A 24,377-nucleotide genomic window follows, 5' to 3' on the forward strand; every position below is an offset into this window, starting at 1 on the left:
AACATAAGAACAATCATGCCTTCTGTTCTGCACAAATGCCACGGCCAGAAATAACTGTCCTAATTAAATGGTTTCAGAAAATGACTTCTCTGAAAGATACAATATTCTTACCGAGGCAAGTATACAACAGCTACAGCCTTATGGCAGCTGTCACCAGGGCATGAAAATTCACTAAATGAAGTTTCCTTTTGCTTCCACCGCTTGTCCATGGTGCTCATCTTCAGACAGCTGTAGCCATTTGTGACATCTAAATGATGCTGTAATGGCATGTTCTGCTACCACCACTATCAGTGTTACTAAAGGATTACAATCACATCAAATCAACATCATCTCAGCCAACCCTCTGCTCACAATTTACATAGGGTAGAAATTGTGCCTGAAATGAGGCTGGCTTTGTTTTGTAAGGCTGTTTCCTCTTCAGCCAAGTCCATAGTATCTTCAGTATTTCAGATTGTTCCACGCTGATTGTTACTGTTGGGAGCAGCAGTTGAACTCCACCAGTTTATGGCTGTCTGATAATTAGTTCCTGAATGTTGAAAAGGACAAAAGTACGAGCCTGACCCTACAGACCACCTACATTTCATGGATGTGACTGTTTGTCCTGTTCTGTACAGACAACTCCTGCAAACTGTGCTCTTCACTGGACTGCTCAGAGCCTAGACTTGTAAGCAACATGGCCAACATAAGATTATATCAGAAGACATAGGCCATAATATACTCTCTACCCTAGTAGCTCACACATGTATCTCCAACATTAAAGCATTTCATTCATATGTTATTGTATATTCCAGTGTTTCCAAATCAAGTAGCATAAGGATTTATCTTGATAGTGTTTAAGTTCAAGACACCATGGCAGAGTTGTCAGTAGACACTGCGTAGCAAACCCTGTTATTGTTTGTATTACAGGAGTGCTGAGGAATCCTTGTCAGGTACCAGAAATAGCAGACAGGCAAGATGATCTCTGCTCCAAACAACTTATATTAAAAAATGAGACTGAATAACAGGTATGGATAAGGAAGTGAAGCAGCCAGATCTGTGAGCTGACAGGCAGTGGGCACAGCCTACAAGCCCCATCCCAGCTGGTTCATCAGGCAGTTTGCTCAGTACACATCCATATACAGCTTCCTAATGGCAAACCTCAGGGAACAAAAGAGCTGTTACACACAGCACCTTCCTAGCTGGAACTGGAGACATGAGGTTATTGAGTTACTTTGTTTCTGCAATATACAAAAATAGCTTAGCTTCAGTGCTTTTAAAAGCTTCCTTTGAAAGGGTGTTCACTGCTAAGCATTATCAAGAATGCCAGTGTATGAACTGATCTAAGAAATGACTGAAAGCTTCCTAATTAAGCAGCATTTTAGCTATTTAGTAGGAACCAAGTGCTCACAACATATGCTTGAAAACAGGTCAAGACAAGTTAGCAATTAACCTAGTAAAAGCATCTACCCTTTTCTAGTGGAACCTCCAGCAATTCACACAACGCCTAATGTGAGAATTCCAGTATAGGCACAGGGCACCTTCTCAGAACAACATTTCAGCCTTCTATTCAAACCAAGAAAGAGGTACGGGAACTATTTTCTTTTTTTTTCTTTTCTTTTTAACACATGACCACACTTACTAGACAGTTAACTCACTAGAGTGAATTGTTTCTCATTTTCATGCAGGCTTACCCACAGAACGCAGGAGAGTCTCTCCTGCTCATGAGCTTCTCGTGACCTTTTATACCTGCACCCCAGCAGAGAATTATTACCTGAGCTAGACAAGCAGCTTCTTGTGTTCTTCTCACTGTAACAGCAGAGTAACATCTGCAGAAAGTGCCACAGGTACCGCAAGGACTTACAGCTGCTGCTACTTTCAGCTCAGCACCGTCACTACATGAAAAGCTCTTCAGCAAAAAAGCACAGATCCTTATTTTCCACTATATTCTTTCATATTTTACGGAGTCTTTAAATCCTTTGCATCTCTGCACTACGTTCTGTAGTACTGCAGCATCCTGTAGTACTCCATAGCCCTGCACTACAACATGCTGCTTTTGTGTTTAAAAGCACGCTGCTCGAAATTAAAATCTTTTTGGTTTAGCCTTACTCCCTCCAAGATAAAAGTCCTTCCCTGTTATCCTCCACTGTTATATCTGGATTATTCAGATAAAGTATTCTTGATCCTTCTGACCCGGTTTACCCTGATTTCACAGCCATATAACGACAGGATCTACCCTGCAGCTCTGGAAAGCAGGGAGCGCTGGCGACGTGAACAGAAGGCAACGCTACTTACAAATGGGTTTTCCCAGCCGAGGTTCAGTGGAGCTGAACATGAAGTGGTAGTACTACAGCAGGAAATTGCTGTGAGCTACAGAGCCCTGTGGAAAGGCGCCTGTGTCTAAGAAATAGCTGAAAACAGCTACTAGCTCCTTCAAGGTATTTTAGAGTTGAACTGGAGACATTGCTTTGCCCCAAGAGCCAAGTGAGGGGCAGCACTCTGTCCTGCTGCTCCCAGAGCAGGCAGAAGATCACAGTTCACCTTCTCCCCTTCCCTCGCCGCGGGTTTGTTTACACACTGCCCTGCCGCTCCACACGCAGGGAGCTGTAGCATCCCTCTTGACAGCTGCTACCTCCTCTCACATGCCAAACTGTGGGATTCACAGCCTGGACAGAGCCAAGAGCATCCCCTCTGTTTACATTCTTCCATCCTTAGACTAACTCCGGGCCATCACTGGGGTCAAGTTTTCACCCGAGCGCTTGCAGGCAGTGCTCCTGCTCTGCCAGCAGAGCCACTGATTACCCCCCAGCTGCCCAAGGCTGCCTGGCACTGAAGGAGCAGGACCATACAACGACCTTCCCGCATGGGACAACTGGCCGCACAGAAGGAAAGGAACCCCTTCACTTCTGCTACCCAACAACTGCTCATCCAAACTTGGTGACGGAAAAGCTGCTCCTGTCCAGGAGAAGGCAGCTCATTGCCTGGCCCTTTGCTGGTACTCAAAGATGACCAAATAACCTTTTTTTTAATGTACTTATCACACCATGAATTAAAGATTACAGACATGCTTGCTGAAGAAAAATGTATCACCAGGATAGATTCTTTGCATTCATTAGAACTGTGTTACTAGAAACATAAATAAGTAATGACTATTGATCTCCGAACAGTCATAACCTTAGAACAGCAAACTACAATAAACTGAAAGGAAAAGTACATATTTTAACCCTAACGTGCAAACCAGGATACCAACAGCACCTCTTAAGCAAGCAAAGCAACTCTGGCCCGCAGTTGTAACACCTTATGCTTTTAATCCTATGAAAGAAAAAAAACATTAAGTAGGCTAGCACAAGATACTAAGTAGGCTAGCACACGGCTTCCCGAGGGTTAGTTAAACCTTTGCCAACTCAATTTACCATGTAACGCCAATTCCGTTCTGGCTGGACCACTTCTTCCACGCCAAGATGAAAACAAACCCAGCAGGTTTTGAGGACCAGAGGACACAACCTCTCCCCTCTCCTCCTCCCCGCACCCCCGACGGGTGCGGGCACAGGACCAAGCGCAGCTCACACTGCCCAGCCCCCTCCCCGCCGCCCTCGGCGGGCTCCGGCGCCCGCTGAAAAGCGGGAGAGGAGGAGGACAAAGCGTCCCATGGCACGGGAATCCCGGGGAAGGCGACCGGCGCGCTTCACATTCCAGCGACGGCCGCGCTTCAACAAGTGCATCGCTCCCTTCCCTGACGGCTCCTCGCCCGCCAGTGCCGGGGCGGCGCCCGGTCGGTCTCTCCTCCCTTCCCGCCCACCGCTCCCTCCCGCGGCCGCCGTTGCCCCGCAAGCCCAGCTCTCTAGTCCCGCCGCCGCCACCGGGACCCCCGCCCGCCCCAGCCCCGCGCCCGCCGCCAGGGGGCGCCGCCCGCCGCCCAACGCCCGCCCCGCCGCGCCCCGCACCGCCGGACCGGGCACCGCCGGACCCGCAACGCTGCCCGCGCCCGGCCCCCCCCGCCGCCGTCGGGGAAGCGCCGGCGGCTCCCAGCGGCCGCCCGGCCCCCGCGCTCCCCCTCGAGGAGAGGGGCTTCTGCCACCGCCGGAGTCGGGTCGGCCCCAACAACAGCCCAACCGAGCCGCCCGCCCCGCCGGGCACCGGCCGGGCCGACAGGTGCGGGAACAAAGGGGCGCGGGGCTGCCCCGGCCCTCTACGCCCCGCCACCGCCCTTCCCGCTCCCCCGACGCCTCGCACCGGCCCGCGCTCGCCCACCCCGCAGCCGCCCTGGCCCCTCAAGTTTCCCGGCGGGACACCGCGTTACCTCGTCGTCCACACAAAGCTCGTCCGGGTCCCCTCCGGGAAGTCACATCCTCTCCCGGGCGCCCAGTCCCACCGGCCGCCTCCCGCCGCCCCGGCAACACAGGCGGCGGCTCAAGTGTCTCATCAAAGCTTTATGAGGGGCGGGAGGGCAGCGGAGCCGGATCCCCGCCGCCCAACGGGAGCCTCCCGCCCCGGCCCCGCCGCCTCCCTGCGGAGCCGCTTCGCCCCTCGCCCGCGGTGCCTCCGGCCAGCGGCTGCGGCGGCCGCAGGCACCGCGCCTCCCCGCGCTGCCCCGCTTAAAGCCTCCGCACCGCCTCCCCGGCCCCGCCACCACCCCCGCCCCGCCCGCCCGGCCCGGCCCCCGCTCCCCCGGCGCCCCCCGAGCGGCGGGCAGGGCGCGGAGGGGCCGGGCCGGGCGGGGAGCGGCGGGCCGAGGCGGGGGGGCGGGCGGGTGTCGGTCCGCCCGCCGCGGGATATTGGTTTACTCCGGCGGGTATTAAGCAAGCCCGATCCATTTAAATATCGCTCCCGCGCTGACCTCTCCGTAGTTTGCCTATTAAGAATGCAATCAAGATAATAACAGGCATTGCTTATTAATGAGCGCCCCAGGTAACGTTACACCGGTGACTTTCTGGAGGCGCGCAGCGGGCGCGGGTGCTCAATCCAGGCGGCCCGGAGGGGGCTCTGCCCGACCGAGGAGCGGGACCGGGACCGGGACCGACAGCCGGAGCCGCCCGCCGCGCTAGCGCCCGTCTGCCACGTTCGGGACGGCCGCGGAGCCCGCGGGGTCCCGGGCGAACGACCCGGTTCGGCTCTTGCCCTGCTGCCCGCCGGGTGGCTTTGCCTTCCCTCCCGTCAAAAAAAATCTGTCTTGCCTTTTCCCCCCTTCTGCCTGTGCAGCAAATACAGTAAATTATTGATAGTGGAAATTGCATGGCGGAGGCAATAATGGCATCCCCTGATTGAGTAGCTCCATTTGATCTTGGTACAGACAGGGAGAGGGCACGTTCCCCGCCCCGCCCGGCTGCGGCCCGCGGGGGCACACGCGTGTGCCGGGGGGACACGCGCCTCGTGCCGTGTCCCACCAGCGTGGGAGAGAGGCACCCACTCTGTCCCAGCCTGGCACGGGCCATGGTGGCCTCCCCTCCCCTGTCCCCTGCCTGGTAACATTTGGGGGCAGTTAATGTTCAGAAGAGGACAGCCCATCTCTTGTATAAATCAGTTCAGCATCTTTCCGCACCTCGCAGCCTGCCGCCCGTCTCGCTGCAATTGACGGCCAAGGCCCGCTTGCTTCAGTGAGCTCATGGCCATTTATTTATACTAGGAGAAACGTGTGCAACTCATTGCTGCCTTCAGCCAGCCTGATTGCCCCTGTGCTTTTGCTATGAAACACCTGCGTTTATTAGATCAGTAAAGTAATAAAATATCCAGGGCGTTTGAAATTTGAGTACACCTAAGGCCTTCCACATAAAATGGCTTTTAATATATATTAAAGGAAACAACCCTCGTGGTTAATATCCTTTGCAGCTTTCAGAAATTCTTTAAAAATCATGTTCAAGTACCGCATTACCATCCTTCCTGCACTTGGAGGTTTGGTTTTGTGTACTTGAACTAAACTAGTCACTGAGCTGGGAAGACGGTTCCACCTTTTTTGTCCCAGTGATTTCCCATCCAAATCTACCCAATCTACAATAAAAGAGAGAGTTTTTTCAAAGTCCTTGCTGACAGCCTGGGCCTGAGGAATCACACCCATCTCTAGATGTCTGATAGGTAGTTGCTAAGAAAGGTAGCTCTCCAGGCCAAGTCCTGCTCTTCTATTCCTGTAATATCCAAATTCTGCCATTAGGAACACATTAGCTACTTATTTTCCCACTCTAATATACTGGTGTAACCTTCTGTCTCTCAGTAATGCTGCTGAGTGCGATTTCAAACATGAGGATCATAACTGGAACTTGCTAAGTTAATGCGTGCATTTTATTTTACTGTTTTGGACTTGTCTGCACAACACCATTCCAGGCACAACTGTATTAGTGTGGGCACCTGATTTCACCAGGGCAGCCTGTTTTCAGCAGAGTGTTAATATTCTGTGTCCATAAGACAACGCCTACAACTATTTGGGTTGTGTACCAGTCAAGTTTAACAGCAGTGGCAAAGGGTCCTTTAATTATCTGTAATGTAATCCATTACACACATTATTCCTGGAGGAAGGTCCCTTCTCCTGGTATGCTAGACATGCAGATGAGCAGCAGCCAGTACCGTGCTTTAGAGCACAGACATTTGCTGGCTTGTTCTCAGGAGCGAAGGAGAAGCCACATGTTCTGAAAAAGTCTGCTTGCAATCAGAACATTTTATTATTTTTTTTAAAAATTTTGGAAAAGAAGCATGTTATGGACCTCCTGACATGTCCTCGCTCTGTGGGACTTGCTTTCAGCTTGGCTCTTGCTAACAACGTGAGGACCATCAGTTGCAGGCAACTGTGCACTGAAATTCCCATTTTTCTCTGCTAGAAACATGCTGCTTTTTTTGCCCCAGTTTGGAGCTTTTTCTGTGGAAGAGGTGTGGTCAGGGAGCTGCTGCATCTTGCTCCTATAATCAGCCCTTTGGGAATTATTACCAGCCAGTGCTTGATTACTGGGAAAATAGAAAAGTAGTGATCTGTTTGGATTTTTAATGCACACACAAGCCGGGCTCCTTATTTTTCAATCAGACCCTGACTTCAAGGAGAATTTTGCATGAACGAGCCCCAAAAGATTAGGCCCACAAAGTATTAGCTTGTGAAGCAACTCACAGTCATCACACGGAGACACTGCTGTGGTCAGAGCTCAGCTCCTTTGTCTGCAAGAGGTACTGTAAGCTTGGAGGTACATCCTCACCTTCCAAATTTGTGGCATAGGTAGGACTCAACGATCAGACATCCCAATGTTTCCCACAGATTCCCAGGTGGATGCTCACCTAACAGCATTCACCTAGAAACCAAGTATCTTTTTCCTACACTAGTTCAATTTTTTTTATTTTTTTTTTTTTGCATACACAAATTACACTTCACCCTTTTCCATACAGTGACAGGGAAGGAGTAAGAAAGAGTACGAGTTATCAATCAACATAATGTTGATTTATCCCTGCAGCAAGATCAGATTGCTTGCAGGGGTGGGATAAGACCATTGCTTTTTGCTGAATCTAATTTAAACTGTAGCATAGGCACTAATGATGCTGTAGATACTACAAAGAAGAAAGCAGAAGCATGCACATCTGGTTTCTGTCTCAGTGGAGGTTATACATTATAGTGATTGATGTACAAGATCCAAGTTTACTGATAAACTAATTATATGATAAAGCAGTTTGTGGGGCTCTTAGATTCCCCCATTGCAATTGTAAGAGAAGCAATAAAAAAGTCAATATTTGAAAAGACTAAGATTCTTAAAGGTCCATACTCAATACCTACTTGGCCATTCAATCTCTCCCTAGAAATGTATCTTCACACTCCCCATTTTATTCACGTAGTATCTCGACCTGGTTTTGAACAAGGAAAAGGTCAAGAAGCTACAATTTGGGCTGCCTCTCCCTTGGTTGTCAGGAAGTATAAACTAATCCTGATTACACAAATGAGAATGCTGTTGAGGTACTCGAATTTTGACAGTGGAGTATTTTTTCTATTAATAATTTTAATTGGCTGAGGTCGGTTCTTATATCACTACAAGCATTTTAAGTTTAATGATGTTTATTCATGTTCCCTAGTTACCTATCTGCTATTTTTTTCATATTATAGGGCTGGAAAGTTCATGGAAATAAACTTTTCCAACTCAAGTCATGCTAAAAATTGCAATGGATTATAAACACAATTGGAGGTTGCAAGCATGGCACGTTTGTAAGAAGATGACTGTGGCTGTGACACCACTCTCTGACGACTCATTGACTTCAGCACATGCAGTGGAGCCATTGGTGCTCCACACCAATGTCAGTGGGACTATAAAACCTTCAGCATCTTCAAGGCCCAAACTCAAATCCTGCTCAACTCCGTAAAGTGTTTGCAATCGGCCAGGCTGTGACAGAGAGAGATGAAGGGAGAAGGAGGATGGCGAGCTCTTCCCCAGCCCACCCCTTGCACGAGGGCTTGGCCAAACTGCAGCCACAGCCTCTCCCAGGCGTCTGCGTTGTGTGTTAACGCCCTGGGGTTGTTGCCACTCGGATCTTACAGCCTGAAGGTTTACCTTATGTCCAGCCTGCAAAGACTTGCTGTGGTTCTGGTCTGCACGTAGCTTGCTGGGTGGCCAGACTATGTACCCTGTGCCTTAAATAGCACAGGGTACTTGCTCTTAATATCAAGCATAATTTTGCCTTCAGTGAACAATGTCTGCCGAGAGGCCTTTCAGCCTCATTTTAGCAGGGCAAGTATTCTGTGGAACAGCAAGACAGGAATACAAACCCAAAGATCTTTATTAGACATAGTTTGTACGCTGCATGTGTACAGGATAATGCAGTAAAAGCTACCCTTTCAGTCACAAGCACCCAAACCACAACATTTTTTCTGAAGGAAATATCACCTAATAGCTCAGAATCATCACCCTGCAGCTATAGCAAAAGTGAATTTAAAGCTCCAACAAACAATTAAAATAATTGGTCTCTTCTCATGTCTGCTAGAAGTATGCCAGCTTTCCACCACCTTGTGGGATCTGTACCCTGGATCTTGTCCCATGACTTCTACTCAGGGATTTAAGCACAGTTTATGTGCAAGAAACCGCTTCTCTAACAGCGCTCTGTGGTAGGTGCAGATTAGTCTTTTGCAAACAAGGAAATGCATGTGTCTATTATATATAAATTTATTAAGCTGCTCATGAACATACTTGTTTGGTGAGCACGCCCCTTCTGTGTTTGTTCCTTGCCACTGCTCATTTAGTTGTCTCTGCTGGCATCAGCTGTCATAGAAATGCAATATGAATCATACGTGCAAATAACTCCATATATCAAGTGATGGACACACACACACTCTTCACCACCCAAATGCATGTGCACTCTTACCCAGGAGATGTTACCTTGTGTGACAGCTAACCAACACTGCACATGGCAGTGTAGGACATGGCAGATGAGCAGGGAGCCAGGTACCAGCATGAGGTGGCTGCAGCCATGCCAGGATGTCTGTGCTAGCCCTGTGAAGGCAGCTGCAAAGGGACCAGACCTGCTAGGTAACTGCAGGAAGAGAGCTAGAATCCTTGAATCACAGAATGGTTTGGGTTGGAAGTGACATCTAAAGGTCATCTAGTCCAACCCCCCTGCAATGGACAGAGACCTCTTCTACCACAGCAGGTTGCTCAGAGCCCGATCCAACCTGACTTTGAGTGTATCCAGGGATGGGGAATCTACCACCTCTCTGGGCAACCTATTCCTGTGTTTTACCACCCTCATAATAAAAAATTTCTTCCTTATATCTAGTCTGAATCTTCCCTCTTCTATTTTAAAACCATTACCCCTTGTCCCATCAGAACAAGCCCTACTAAAAAGTCTGTCCCCATCTTTCTCATAATCCCTGTTTAAGTATTGAAAGGCTGCAATAAAATCTCCCTGGAGCCTTCACTTCTCCAGGCTGAACAATCCCAACCATCTTAGTCTTCCTCACAGGAGAGGTGCCCCAGCCCTCTGATAATTTCCATGGCCCTCCTCTTGACCCACCCCCACAGGTCCATGTCTTTCCTGGCCTGAGGAATCTAGAGCTAGAAACAGTACAGAGTAACAGGATTTGGCTCTGCATTGTCCAAGGCAGGGTTTGACAGCATCCCTGGACTGCCTTCCCAAATGTCTAGGCTTCCCTTCTGGGGTTTTGCAGGAACCCCATTCACTGCTTGGACAGCAGGCCTCCTAAACTGGGCACGAAGTCCCTCTTCCCTGTGCAGAAGGGCTGGGAGTAGCTGAAAGGTTAATTCACCCTTTGTACTGACCACTCAGTCTTGTGGCCAGTGCAGGCTGTGGTCCCTCTGGCCCCATGCTGAGGAGTGGTGGCACAGATGAAAAAGTGAGGATGGTGCAGAGCAGGAGGCAGGGACCATGCAACATCAGAACAACAGCAACAGCCTGGGTGGAGGTGGAGGTGAAGGAAAGGCACTGTGGCAATGCAGAACCAAAGAACTTGAAGGAGACAATGAGTGGGACCCAGCAGCAAAGCTAAAACTTGGGTTCATCACTCCCTGATGCTCTGACGCTCATTAAACCTGGGAATTTATCTCCCGTGTGTCTCTGCCTTCCTGGTGTTGTTTTGGAAGCATTAAGCACCTGGTACCTGAGTAAAGAGTAAAATATCCAGGTTGTGCCTGAGAGTATCCAGTGTACCAGGTGTGTGGCATACGGTACCTGAGTCCTTCCCCACTTGCCCCTGACCTCTCCACCCAGCCAGAGCTCCATCACAGCAGACAGAAAAGAGGGCATGAAATAACAACAACCAACCAACCAGGCTCCGAGTGAGTCTCAGATATGGGAAGGGAAAAGAAAATCCCCTCTCCCCCATAGAGGTTGTGTGTGATTCCTGGGGACAGGGAAACCCAAGCTGAGTGCAGAGAGATGAGATGACTGGAGCTGCACTCCCGTGACGAATCCGGCCATTGGAGCTCTATGATTAAAGAAGATCAGAAAACTGTTGGTGCACTTGTGGGTGAAAGGTGCTGGGATTGACTCATCTCTCCTTTCCTCTAAGTGTTCAGTGGGTTTCAGTTAGAAGCAATCCAGTGGATTATTTTTAATATTTAAAGGGATCAGATTCCAGGGGTTCAATAAACTTAGCCAGGCAGCTTGTCCGAGCTGGCAGTAGGTACATGCCTCACCAAATCCTCCTCAGTGCATAACCATGGAGAGCTTATTTTGGGTACGTCCTACAAATAAGCAAGCCCCCCAACCCCCAGGTTCACAGCCCTGCCAATGCTCCTTTGTAGCTTATTTCTATTTGAGCAACTAAAATCTCCTCCGACATCAAGCTCAGGCGCTCCGCCTGCCAGGTGCGGGCTGCTCGGTGCTGTTGCCCGGGGGGTCACGGGTGATAAGAGATCTAAAGCAACCGGTCAGGGAGGGGGGATGGAGGGTGGGTGCTCGGCGCCGGAGGCCGGGAGCTGTGCCGGGGCACCCACCGCCCGCGGGGCCCCGCTCCGGCCCGGAGCTGGCAGGAGGGATCCTCCCCGGGTACGCAGAGATCCTTGGGAATGAAAAGCATGTGTAAACATTTAATAGTTCTTCTAGCTCTCCTGCCCTGTGCTACTTTCATATTAAGGCATCTTGTGCTGCACTTAGATAGCTGTCCTCATCTTCCCAAAGAGGTTGAGGTGCTTTGGCTCTGTCCCTCTTCCAAGTACAGCCACGTCAATACTTTTAATGAGCTGATGTGCTCAAAGATGAATTCAAGATTATGATTTTTAATAGGGTATTGAGCTGTTTTACCTAAGAAGCAACTCTAGAGTTCAAAACGTTTTCCATGTTAACCACCTAAAGCATTAAGGAGAGAAGTGTCTGAGGAACAGTAGATACTTTGGTTAATTGCAAAGTAAAATTATCAGGGCAGCAATAAAAATTAAATAGAGTCCTCAAAATGAAACCCAGACCACATTATGTTCTCTTCCTCCAGTTACTGTGACTTGTAACTTAAGAAACAAGTATGGGATTAGTTGCATTAAAGCCAAAATTTCCCTTGACTAACACGTTTCATTTGTTTGCTGTCTTTTCTGTTTATTAAACGCTTGGAATTGTTAATCTTCCACTAATTTAATGACTGCAACCATGTTGTGTATAAACATTACTACATTCCACTTTGGAGATTAATAGGCAGCTATGTGTCAGTCCAGCAGTTTTCACTTGTCTGGTTAAAAGGGATGGTCTGCTTAACTGCAGTGGAGAGGAGCCTGGGTGGTGTGTGAGCACTGATGGTGGCAAAAGAGCCAAGACTGGGCCACCATCAGGTTATGTGCTCACCCAGTCCCTGGGTCACCTTAGTGCACTGCAAAAGATGCCACCAAAGAGAGTGCTGGCTCTGCTCCCACTTTCTTTCCACAGTAACACCCAGCCCCAGGGAGCGGGATTTGCATGGGAGGCTTTATTTCTCTGCATTGGCCAGATGAAATGGTTTAATTGACTCGCATTGCAGAATTGCTTTAGATAGTAATTAGTGGGGGTTTGTTTGTATTTCTGGTACTCCTATGAAAATATTTTCCTCCTCTGAAGTACAGGATGGGAGAAATGGGATGCTGGTTCTCTCTCTGCAGCACGTGACATGCTTGGACTTTTAATCGTAGATGCAGAGAGATGGGAACAAAACACAGGGCAGATGTATGGCTGCTCTGGAATTCAAAAATCCTGAAATATTGATTCAGAAAATCAATACAATTTTCAAGGTATTTTTAAAATAACTTTCCTCAAGTTCTACACCATTTCTCAAATGGGAAAACGTATTGATTTCTCTGTGCCAGGAAGAAGCCATCCTGTCCACAGACAGGCTGGCTCTGAAGAGGTTGGCACTGGGGCAGGAGCATCCACCAGTGGGGACACAGCTGCCACCACTAAACACGTGTGACCCGGATGACAAGCAGGAGGAAGGGAATCACACACATCCAATACATGTTCCCAGAGCATGGCACCCTGCTCCCACTATCCACCATCTCACAAACGGGCTGACCCACAGGGCCCTAGTGCTGCCTTCTCTCCTATCTTTTCCTTCTCCTCAATGTGCCCAAAGCCCCTCTATTTTTAGAGCTGGATGCAACTCAAAGACTACTCAAGTAAAATCCACCCCTGGCTTTGGCAAGACATTTAGTGGGGCATTTCCTTGGTGGTTCAGGACTCGTGCCATTGGAGTATAACTTTGTAAACAACATTATCTACATTTATTTCCCAGACACTCCTTATTTTTCATGTAGTTTATACAGCTGAAATATAAATGCTTACAAGGGAGCGGTGGCTTTAAACACCTCTTTGTACTTCATTAGTTAGCCTGTTTAATCTGCTATAATTTATTGCAACCCATAGTTGTACTATATGGCCTTATAGTGCTTTTACTTATTTGAATATAAACACCACTGAAGTCAACAGGAATGCCAAGTATTTAAACCAGAAGAGAGCTGACTGACAGAGTTTAAGCAGGGACTCTGCAATAAGGCATTTATACCATTATTTTAGACTTTTGTTACAATTCTGTTTGATGCTTTACCCTGCTCCAAGAAGAATCCCTTTTCCTTCCAGGCATGTATAGCTTCTTCCCCTTCAGTTTCTTAATTTGGGTTAGATCCCATAATATGAAAAATACACTCTGATACATACTCTGCACCTAGAGCACATTGATGAGGCCTAAAGAGCTCTTCTGTGATGGGAATTAAGATCAAAAAGGATATGGAATTTAAATATTCATTTTTTCTTGGATATGAAACAGAAAAATTGTTTTGATGCAGAAATCATTGCGACAGAATATGTTACTTAGACTCTGGGACCATATTAGGGTAAAATGACTTTTTGGATAGGAGTTGCACTGAGAGAAACTCCTTCATATGGAAATTATGACATTTTTTCTATTGCCTCTTTCTAGAAATGTTTAAAAGATCTGTTAAAAATATTATTTTAAAAAGCTGCATCAAGATAAAAGAAAGCAAGTAAGAACCAGTATAATTTAAAGAGTGATTTCTGGTGAGTTTCTTAATTTAGATCCTGTTAAATGCCAGAAAATTGCACCAGCTACCAGAGTTGGGGAAGCATAACTAGTAGCATAGTTTGGTTTTGCAGTTTGGGGTTTGCTGTGCTTTTGTCAGGCCTGCAACCTTGCAGTAAATTAACGTTGTGTCAGTTCCATGCACTGATAGGCTTAGAGGCTCAGGAAAAAATCCTGAGCCCATGTACTAACACAAATGAAAGACAAGTGTACAAAAAACATTGTCGCTGTCTGCTTGACAAACTGGTCCTAGACCTCCATCTGAATTTAGCTGATTGATTTTTAGCTAACCATGGATCTTTACTAACATCCTAAGAAAAACATGGGCCCAGATGAAGGTGGAAGGAAGAAGCTTCCACCATCAAGGTTTTGGATGTAGCCAGGTGGGACATTCTCACAGATGGTCGAGGTACTGCTAAGCCAGCTTGCCAAGAAGATGGACCTTTCATCCTGTGTTCCCCCATAGTGGGTGAGATGCATGCTGCCTTTTTCTAGGAGAGTCAAAGGTGGGGTTGGACAAGGCTTGAGAACAGGTTGACAAAACTCACAGTATGACAAAGGTTCAGGCTGAGCACGTGGAGCATGTGAGGCATCGGCCTCATTTCTCCCCCAAGGCCCTCAATGGGGCTCCTTATATCACACAACCAACCTCCTCTTCCAGGTGCTCTCCATGTCTTTGCCAGCCTTTCCTCATGATTGCTCAGATCAGGGGCTCTGCATCCTCTGAACCCTGTTCTTGCACTGTCCCCCATCCCTCTTACCCCATTTCTCTGGCTGTGGGAACAGCATCTGGCTTGTTACCACTTACAGGTCTGCAGCAAGAGAGAGCAAGAGGCTAGTGCTACGCAGGGGGCTATTAATGTCCACTCACAATTAGTTCTGTGAACTGAAGGCAATTCTCAGCTTCTTGTGGACAGCTGATCCTATGCAGGGAGTCTCCTGGGTTACCCCAGCCTGCAAGTCACACTGGAAACCCAAACTAAGAGAGACAAAAAGACAAAGTGATCCAAACGAGACTCGGCTCCGTGGCTGCATCATCCCCAGTATGTCCTGGAGGAGCATGTGCTGAAGTCTGCCTGACTCTGTTTCTGAGAGGAAACTGGCATAACACACATCATCATCATCATCATTATCATCATCATGATGTTTACAGCCCTGGCAGAGGTGAGTTGGGAAGTTCTGCTGCTCACCAGAGCCCCAGGCAGCTGCCACACAAAAGCAGCAGCTGGTGAAATGGCCTCTGGTGGTCAAGGAGGTGAGTTAATACATTGCCTTGGCCTTGCCCTGCTGCTCTTGGATGGGCTGTCTTGCCAGGGGATGGTACAGACCCTGAAAGAAAACAGTATTGAAAGAAACTGGCTTTTCTGCTGGCCTGAAGTGTATGCCTTGCATTAGTCTGAATTTTCTCCCTGCTTTGTCTGGAAAATCCCTACAGATACATGAATATCAGATTCTGGCCATTTCAAATTAACATTCTAGTTTTGCCTTAAAAAGAGCTTAGCCTTCTTGGCAGACTTTTTTCTTTTTTTTTCCTTAAAATTTGGGAGCCAGCAGAATTTTCTTTAGGGAATGCTGCAGGAAATCTTTGATGGGAAAGCAGAGGATAAAAATAACTATTTGGTGCCAAAGGCAGTAGTAGATGGGGGATTAAAAGTCCCCCTGAAGTCAGAGATATTAGGGTCTTTGAAAGAGTTAAAAAAAAAAAAAGAGGCAAGAAAAGCAGTGGGTATCCTGGGCTATGACTATGGTTGGGCAGCTGATGACTGAGTCTAGGTGAAGGATTTGGGAAGAGGAAAACAACAGGTGGTGGGCGGGAAAAGCACGAGAATCAGATCTGCCTGGGGAATAGACAGTGGATAGAGTGACCGACTGCTGATGTAAGAGCAAATACCACAAAGAAAGGGAAGAATTGGCTGAATCTATGATTAAACTCTTACCTCTTGCGCCACCAAGGCCTTTGTGAAAGACTTACTCACAATAAAAATAACACTACAGAAAAGCCCCAGACTGCAAGTGCTTGTTCCCTTGGAAAAGGACGAGAGAGCAAAATATGTGACAGATATTTAGTCATGTCACTTAGAAAGGTGCCTAAATACCATGATGAATGATGAGTGTGGCATAAGGACTTAGAATAACTCAGTCAATAAACCAAATTTGGGACATAAAAGGTATTCATACGGGAAATACTGTGAGATTCACTCCTTGTGTGGATGACTCTTTCTATAACCAGTTGATACACTATTTTTTTTTTTTTCCTCTCTGATGCAATACATTTTCAGCAGTAGAATAAGGGGTATCCCACTTCAGGCTACCACAAGTGATGTACAGAAGCAAAAGATATTTGACATGTATTGTCATCCACTGGAAAATTCCAAGCTCAGAATTTAGCCTCCCTTAAAAACTCCTAGGACTTTTTGTTTTCCTGGCAAATACTATTTTATCAGGTACCTGTTTACACAATTCAGCCAAATATCCTCTCAGATGGTTTTATCAACTTTTGGCAGATGTGAATCAACACGTATTTGACAGACCCAATTAAGTGCCTAAGCAGCTCCAGTCTCTTGACCCCTGCTCATGACTCTCACTGCATCCCATTCTCAGTAGAGTTGGTCAGGTTTCAAAAGGTATTTACTGTCAGAAATCAGCTGCCTTTTTTTTTTTTTCTTCTTCTCTTTCTTTTGGCAACCACCTGTTCTCCTGGAATCCATTGTCTTTTCATGATATATCTTGTTTGAATCTGAATATTATATCAAATATCATTATCAGAATTGTGATGATAGCTTTAGAGGGAAACACCAAAAGCCCCTTTGAATATTCTGTACAACAATATGGAACTGAGTTTCTGTTGAAAATATTAGAAAAAAAAACCAGTTTTGAAATGCCAAATGCTTTCACAACTCTGTCCACCTTGTCAGCATATGGCTTTTTCTAGTTCCTCAGGGAAAGCCTGAACAAGAGCTGTGAAAAATATAGAATGGCCACTGAGCCACCATACAACCTTCATCCATTGCTGTTGTTTTAAGGTATGAAGTGTGTAAAAGAATAAATAAACCTGAATGCAGGAACAGGCCTGAAGTCAATACTTTGACATTTCCATAGCTGTGCAGGTTTAGTGTCTCTAATCTTATGACAACACACTGCAAGAATGACTACGTTAAGCTATACTGTTATGTCTTATCTTAGGCACAAGCAGTCCCCATCTAGACAGCTTCCATCATTCTCTGACCATTCACAAGAGTTTCTTACAAAACAAAAAAAAGCTTATAAAGAAGCTTGGATGTCTTTTTTTTCTTTTTTTCTTTTTTTTCTTCAATCTATGGTATTTTTCATCTGAGAGCTTGGTGCTCAGAGAGGAGTGTGGTAACATCGCTATATTCTTGATGAACAAGCAGAGGCAAAAGAACTAGGAAAATCTGCCATGCAACACAGAAGCTGTACAGGAACTTGTATTTTACCATTTGTTACAATAATGGAGTCTAGTCAGAAGCTTGTGGCCCCATAAACTTTAGACATAATTTTAACTATGTCAGCTTTAAAAAGTCAGTATCTGCCTCATCAAAGGGCAATCCTGTCCAATGTGGGTGTCTGTGCCAATTGTGTTTTGAACTGCAGCAATAATCCAACCAACTATGCAAAGAGCTCTTCTACACCCACATTTCTTAATTATCATCATGAGACTGAGGTAGCAGAGACCAAATCTATAATGTTTTTTGGATGTCAAAATGCCCACACACCTTCTGTAATCCTGGTGCTACCAGCCCCCTTTCATAATGCTTTTATCTGGTCCATCTAATTACCTATTACCATAATTGTTTGCTGCCTTATTCCTGAGTCCCACAAAGGCTTGTCAGGAGGAAAGACTGTTTAAGAAAAAAGAAACAACTTATCTGATGAGATGCACAACCCCATAAGCTTTTTAGTGGATGATAAACTGCCCCTCACCCTCTGCAGAAATGAACCATTATTTTTGTACAGGCAGGTGAGACTTAGGGCTTTAAAAGGCTCAGCATACATTGTGTCCATAAACAATGTGTTTTCTTGGGAGGTTTGGGGTCTACTCTCCGTTTGGAGAATAAATGAGTTCATTATTTTCACATGTGCTACAGTCAATAAGGATCTGAAATGGCAAAGTAGTGAAAATGTTATGACTTAACGAATGTGTTGTGTAATCATTCTTGCCAAATGTCAAAATAAATTGGAGGCCAGAGTGTACAGTTTACGCTTGTTAAATTGGGGTTTTGTGTGCTATTTTGGGAACTAAAAAAAACCAAAACCCAACAGACAGATCAGACCACTAAAAGGTAAAGGGAAGAGAAAGTATACACATGGCCACTTATGGCCAGACTTTGGTCCATTACAGTCCCACCGCTAATGTTCCCCACAGGAGACCATACAACAGCCTGGGACTGTGGGGAAACCACTTACCAACAGAAGAGTTTGCTCTACAGCAAATGCCCAAGTCTGAGACTCTCCATGAGCCAAGGAGGAGCAGGGGCCAACCCCCTGCAGCCCACCTTACACCGTGGGCTGGACCTGGCTAATCCCTGCCTCTCTGGGAAGCATCCAGCTGTGCCAGGGGTGAAAATCAGTCACATCCATTAGCGACTTCCAACAACATTTTTCATTAGACTACAAGAGCTTGCTCTCTGCCAGGAAGTTTGAATGACAATAGGAATTAAGGAACTAGAGCCAGATTTTGCTTTTGCTGGAGGCTGTTTTGAAAACACTGTTCACTTCTACAGGTATGGAACCAATGTTGGCATTCAGGCACTGAGAACAGCAGGCTTTGCTTGTGTTGTGCAGAGAGTTTTCTGTTTGTCCAAGCAATGAGTACCTTGAAAGCTCCAGGTCTGGAAATATCTACACAGCTGAGGACTCAATCCTTTGGACAACGAAGTTCTTGTCACAGCTCTTTACCCTCTGAGATTACTGTAGGAAAAGACCAATTAGGACTAAGTAAAGTTACTCCCATACTTACATGACTAGGAAAATAGGTCTCTCAAACTGCATGTTCAAAAGGAGATCAAAGCCATATCGTTCTTTTGCAGTTAGAGTTTGACTTATTTATGTTTTTCCCCATTCAGTATGATGTTTTAGCAGCAGTGAGAGGCCACAAGCATGTGCTCCTTACTCCACCTCTACTTCTAGTAATGGGAGTGCCACGAAGGTGCCTGTAGCTCCTGCTGCCCTCATGAAACGCGTGGATACGTAGATGTGGCTTCCACTTATTTTGTTTCATGACACAAGGAGGGGGAAAAATCCTTTTCATACACCTACATCTATCACATAACAACTAAGAATAGAAGCAATATTGAGACAGATGGAAATGTTAACGGTGACAGCTCACAAGCACGAATCACACATTTGTGAAATAATGAAATGGGTGGGCAGTTGTTATATGAACTCCATGTCAGTTGGTATGTTTTCCTGGCTATAATTTTGCAAGAGCATGTCTCAGAGATATTTTCAGTTAATGGGAGAAGTCAGTGCCCTGCCCTGCACCTTGCTGGCGTGTGGGTGTAGGGATTCACTGAAGTTGGCAAGTGATTTGCACGCAAAGTTGCTCATCACACACCCAGGGCACTGGGGGACGTCCCCTGACATTTTCCTGCTGGAGCATTTTAATATTCCTAATGATGTGGTGGGAGAGACACAGAAAGAAGGTGGAAAAACATTTGGAAACCCAAACATGAGGGAAACATGGGATACCCTCATTTCTTTCAAAATCTTACTTCTAGGCATACAAGTATTACCTTATTACATCTGCCCATATTCTGTGGTCTGTCTTACTAGCTGGAGTCACCAACCACAGTTGAAAATGAGGATTACAAAACCAGTCCTGCACTTCTCAGTTCTTACTTTTTAGTTCTTCATGCCCCAAAAGCCATCATGTCCATTTCAAGGACCATCTTGGCAAGCCAGTTTTTGCTAGCCCCAGTTTCTTAGCCAATCTCTTATTAGCTCAAAGGGGAGAGAGCCGTGAAAGTGTCTATCCATGTTTATTTTACCTTGTGCTACCTCTTTTCCAGACCTAGGGAAGCTACTGATTTTCAGCAACTTCGTAGGTACTGTTGCTTACAGATGCTGTTTACAGCACTTGCCATGACTATTTTCTGCTAGAGGAATGAACTAGATCTCCCAAAATCTTATGGATGTTCTCATTGTTTGCGTACCTGATTAAAAAAATTCTAGCAGCCTCCTCTTTTGAGTGCTCAGTGGTGATTTACCACAGTGATTCATGGTAGACTTACAGCTCTGAGGAAAATTTGTCCCTTGGGATTCATCCACCTTTCCAGAATTTCTCATGGCGGGGCAATCGTGTGTCACTGCATTTAGGGTCCAAAGTATGGTCACTAAATGGCAGCCAGTCTGCATGTTCTTGGGGCATTTCTCAACATTCTCGGTGTGATAAAGAAACAAAACTCTACTTGCTGTAAAAAGGCAAATGTGTGCATCAAGCCACCCCAGACTAATGAAATGCTAGACATAATCCTGCAGCATACATGCCTGTGAACTGGGGCCACTAAAAATAAATAGTGAGAACTATCAGACCATTTGAAAGAGGAAATCATTGAATGACACAGAAAACCAAGCCGTTACCCAAATGGAGAGGTGCTGAGAATGACAAATTTGGAGAGGGACCATGCCTACGTCAAACACCACATCAAAAAAACATCTCATGCTGGACACTGGTACCTGACAGGCACCAAACCACTGAAGACAACATTCGTGGTTTCACGTAAAATACAAGCAAACTTTAAAAAGGCAGACAGAGAGACTGCACGTCAAAACTTTGAAGGATGAAAAAGTATTCAAAGGAGACTGGACATTTTACAGTATCATAACCATAAGAAATGGAAGGGGGTGACGAACCACCAACCCAGTGGTGACAGCTCCTGGAGAAATACTAGGTACTAAAATCAATAAAGCTACTTGCAGATTAAGGTATGAGTCACTGTGAGCAAATGTGACCAAATATGGCCCAGTGTCATTTGTTAGCAGCCGTCCGTCCCATGCATCTCTGCAGAGAATGATTAGAATTCAACACAAACACAACAGAGGCAAAAAAGGGAAAGCAAGAAGTTTTTAAGAGCTGGTAAGAAAGTAATGGGTGTAAAATTAAAATATATGAAGATATACAAAATTATCCATGGAGTGGAAAATTCGTATAAATAGAAGCTCCTTGGCAACCTCTCCTATAACAGAACCATTTGTTTTGGGAAGTGGATGGGTTTTAGTAGGGCTTATCACCACTAGATCACAGTTAGATGTATTCAAATATTAGCCCTACCACCTGAATTTTTCCCCTGTGAAAAAAAAGGTCAGAGGATGTTTCATTACGAATGTCATGGAACTCATACAGCAGAAGAGGTGCATGGAGTTTTATCCGGCCTGCTGCTGCTGAATGCTTCCGAGACTCACAAAGTCTAGTTTCTCCTCGCCTTAGAGCTCCCGAGAAATGCCTCTCATCGCACCCTCACAGGCAGCCCCAGCAAACGCAAGTTCTCCGAGTGGAAATGGAAAAATACAAGGCGGGAACCAGCCCGGTCCCTTCCCCGGGCTCCCACCCAGCGCCACGGCCGGGCCCGGGGGGGCGGCAGGGAGCCCAGGCCGCGGTGAGCGCATCTCCAGAAGAGAAGCACACTTCTTTTTCTTTAATGACTGAAAAAAAAAAAAACAACAACCAACCCAAAAAGCCCAAACCCCACACGAATAGATACTAACGCAGAAAAGCCGCCAGGTGACCGACTTTCGTGGGAGCTCCGCGGCGGTGCCCCCCCCGCCCCCGGTGCCGTCCTGCAGCACCTCCATTTTGGCTGTGCGTGCCGGTACCGGCCCCGGGGCTGCGAGCAGCACCGTCTGGGGGCTGCTGGCGACGGGCCTCTCCCAGGGAGGGACGGAGGGGGCGGGAGAGGGGCGGTATCCCCGTTCCCCACCCGCCTCCCCCCCGGCACCGCGCCCCCATCTCCGCAGGACGATGCCCCGGGGGGAGGCGGTCGCTGTAGCAACCGCGGTGGGGGCGGCGGTGGGACACACGCACACACACGCACACCGGCCCGGTACGGCCCGGCCGGGACGCGCAGTGCTCCGCCCGGCTGCGCGGTGCGCGGCGGGGATGCCGCCCCCTCCCCCGCGGCGGTGCCAGCCCCCGCCTGCCGGGGGGTTTCCCTCCTCGGCGGCGCTACGTGCGAGCCGGAGCGGGAGCCCGGCGGGAGGCGGGGGCGGCGGGGCCGCGGGATCCTCCTTCCTTCTTCCCTCCTTCATCCATCCCTCCCTCCCTCCTTCCCTCCCTCGCCCGCTCCCTCCCCGGCGGGGCCCGGCGCCGCAGCGGGGCTGGCCGCGGGGCGCCGCCGGTTCTGCCGCAGGAAGCGCCCGCGGGGCGGGGGGTGCGGAGGCCGCCCGGCTCTGCCGGCCGCCCCTCGGGTCCCCCGGGACGGGGAGCAGCGCTGGCTCCCCGCGGCCGGGATCCCCCCCCGGGCGGGGAGGTGGACGCCGGCTGGAGCGGGGCGGCGGAGGCAGCGCGGTTCCGTGCGGACCCTCCTCCGCGGGAGAGACCCCTCCCCAGCAGCGAAGGAGGTGGAGGAGAATCAATGCACAGTCTCCGTGCAGAGCTGGAGACCCCCAGCGCTTCTCTACCTGCGAGCACTGCTGCTAGCGCCGCTGCTCCGCCAAACTGCTGACTTTCCAGAGCTTATTTTTAGCCCGGAGACTAAATATTATTAGCTACATTTCTACGTAGGAAGGATCGGAAGGAGGGGGGGGGGGGGGGGGGGAAGGGGGGGGAGGCCAAATCGAGGAGGGAGATGAACAGAAAACCTTATCCGAATGATCTCCAGGTGGGGGGGCTGCGTTTAGGTTTCAGGCTTGTCAAACACCTTCCCCCCCACACACACACCCCCCTTTTAATTATAGCAAAGTAGATGCGGATATCGGATCATCAGCAATACATGCACGGCTTTCCCGTTCAGTCGTATGTTCGTACACAGAGGGGCCATCAGTGATCCCTCAAGCTGGGGACCAGCTCATCTCCATGTAGGTAAAGATCAGCTGCGTCTCTTTATCTGTGTAAGATCAGTTGTGCACATTGCCAGCTAGAGCTCAGCTGCATCTCTTTAGCTATGCAAAAATCAACTTGCATCCTTAGCTAGAGAAAAAATAAATAAATCCGTCGCATCTGCTCATCTAGGTAAAGATCAGTTGCATCTCTGCCCAAAGCATGCACACGCACATAGAGAAACGAGATTCCCAGATTAAATCAGGCACAACTTAACTCAAACTCGCGGTGCAATCTCATCAAGCTTCTCCTACCTTTTCTAGCCTCCACACACCGAGCAGTCAGCGAGGTAACAAAACTAGGCAAAGAGCAGGCACCCATCCCCGCGCCACAGAGAGAGGGGATGCCGGCGGGGGGGTCACCCCTCCTCTTACCTTAGTCACAGCTAACACCACAAGCAGTGGCTAGATCGCGGAGATAAACACTGGCATTTCCCAAAGTTGACACCGTCAAACCAACCCCCGGAGCTTGCAAGACTCTCTTTTTTTTGTTTTGTTTTGTTCTTTTTTTCTTCTTCTTTTTTTTTTTTTTTTCTCCCCCCCCCCCTCTCCTTTTCCTTATTCCAGCCCGCACCGCTAGGAATTCAACTTCTCCCAGCTCCAGCGGGGCGAGAGGGCGGCGGGCGGGGAGGGGAGGGGAAGGACCGGGGAAGGGGGATGGCGGAGCGGAGACGGGGGGAGTCGGTACCAAGTGCCGGCGGCTCCCCGAGCCCGCAGGGGCGCGGAGCGGGGCGGGCCGCGGAGCGGTGTGAGGCCGCCCCCCCCTCCCCCCCGCCCCGCACCGCCGCCGCCTCTGTCCAGGGTCCTGCCGCCGCCGCTCCGCCGCCGCGCCCCGCTGCGCGCCCCGCTGCGCGCCCCGGCCCTGCGCGCGGTCACGTGCCGCGGCCGCTCCGCGCCCCCCCCCCCCCCCCCCCGCCGGGGCAATGCCCGGCCCTCGCTCCGCGGCGGGGCGCGGAGGTGCCCCCCTAACACGCAGCCCCCCCCCCCACCCATTGACGGCGGGCGTCAGCCGCCTTCCGCGCCCGCTTGGAGAGGGCAGGAGGCGGCCGGGAGGAGCGAGCGGCCGGCTGCAGCCAAGTCGCCGGCAGCTCCAAGTTTTCTCAAACGCGGTGGTTCCAATCGCAGCCTTAAATCAAAGAGCGTTGCAATTAAAGTTACACTGTCTAAAGCACAAATCTTCCGGCCTCCGCGGGTTACGCGCTTTGGTATACTAAGTACTAGAAAGCCGAGCCCGTGATAATAGATACTGTCGTTAAGCAACATCTCCAAATTTTTTTTTTTCTCTCTCCAGTTATAAAAATAGGCTTTTTTTATTGGTACTCACCATTGTTTCTTTGCTGTCCTGGAGACAGAAGTGTCTTAAAATCCAGTCTCTCCAACAGAT

The 24,377-nt window shown here is 48.4% G+C and overlaps 1 protein-coding gene across 4 annotated transcripts in view; it reads right to left on the minus strand.

Moving 5' to 3' along the window:
• BDNF (brain derived neurotrophic factor) overlaps window positions 1-23,484 on the minus strand; it is a 39,382-nt gene extending 15,898 nt beyond the window's left edge. The window contains exon 1 of one of the 4 annotated variants that reach the window (XM_051622087.1): window positions 23,369-23,484. Coding sequence is in view for 1 of the 4 variants with exons in the window: in XM_051622085.1 (XP_051478045.1) it covers window positions 3,390-3,392 (3 nt within the window). In the remaining 3 variants the exon portion in view is untranslated. Of the gene's footprint in view, window positions 1-3,389; window positions 3,529-4,276; window positions 4,422-23,248; window positions 23,267-23,368 lie in introns of those variants that run through there. The other 3 variants (XM_051622088.1, XM_051622086.1, XM_051622085.1) reach the window with 3 other exon arrangements.
• Between the last annotated feature and the right edge of the window lie 893 nt (window positions 23,485-24,377).

This window comes from Apus apus, chromosome 5, assembly GCF_020740795.1.
Source record: "Apus apus isolate bApuApu2 chromosome 5, bApuApu2.pri.cur, whole genome shotgun sequence".
Classification (NCBI taxonomy): Eukaryota; Metazoa; Chordata; class Aves; order Apodiformes; family Apodidae; genus Apus; species Apus apus.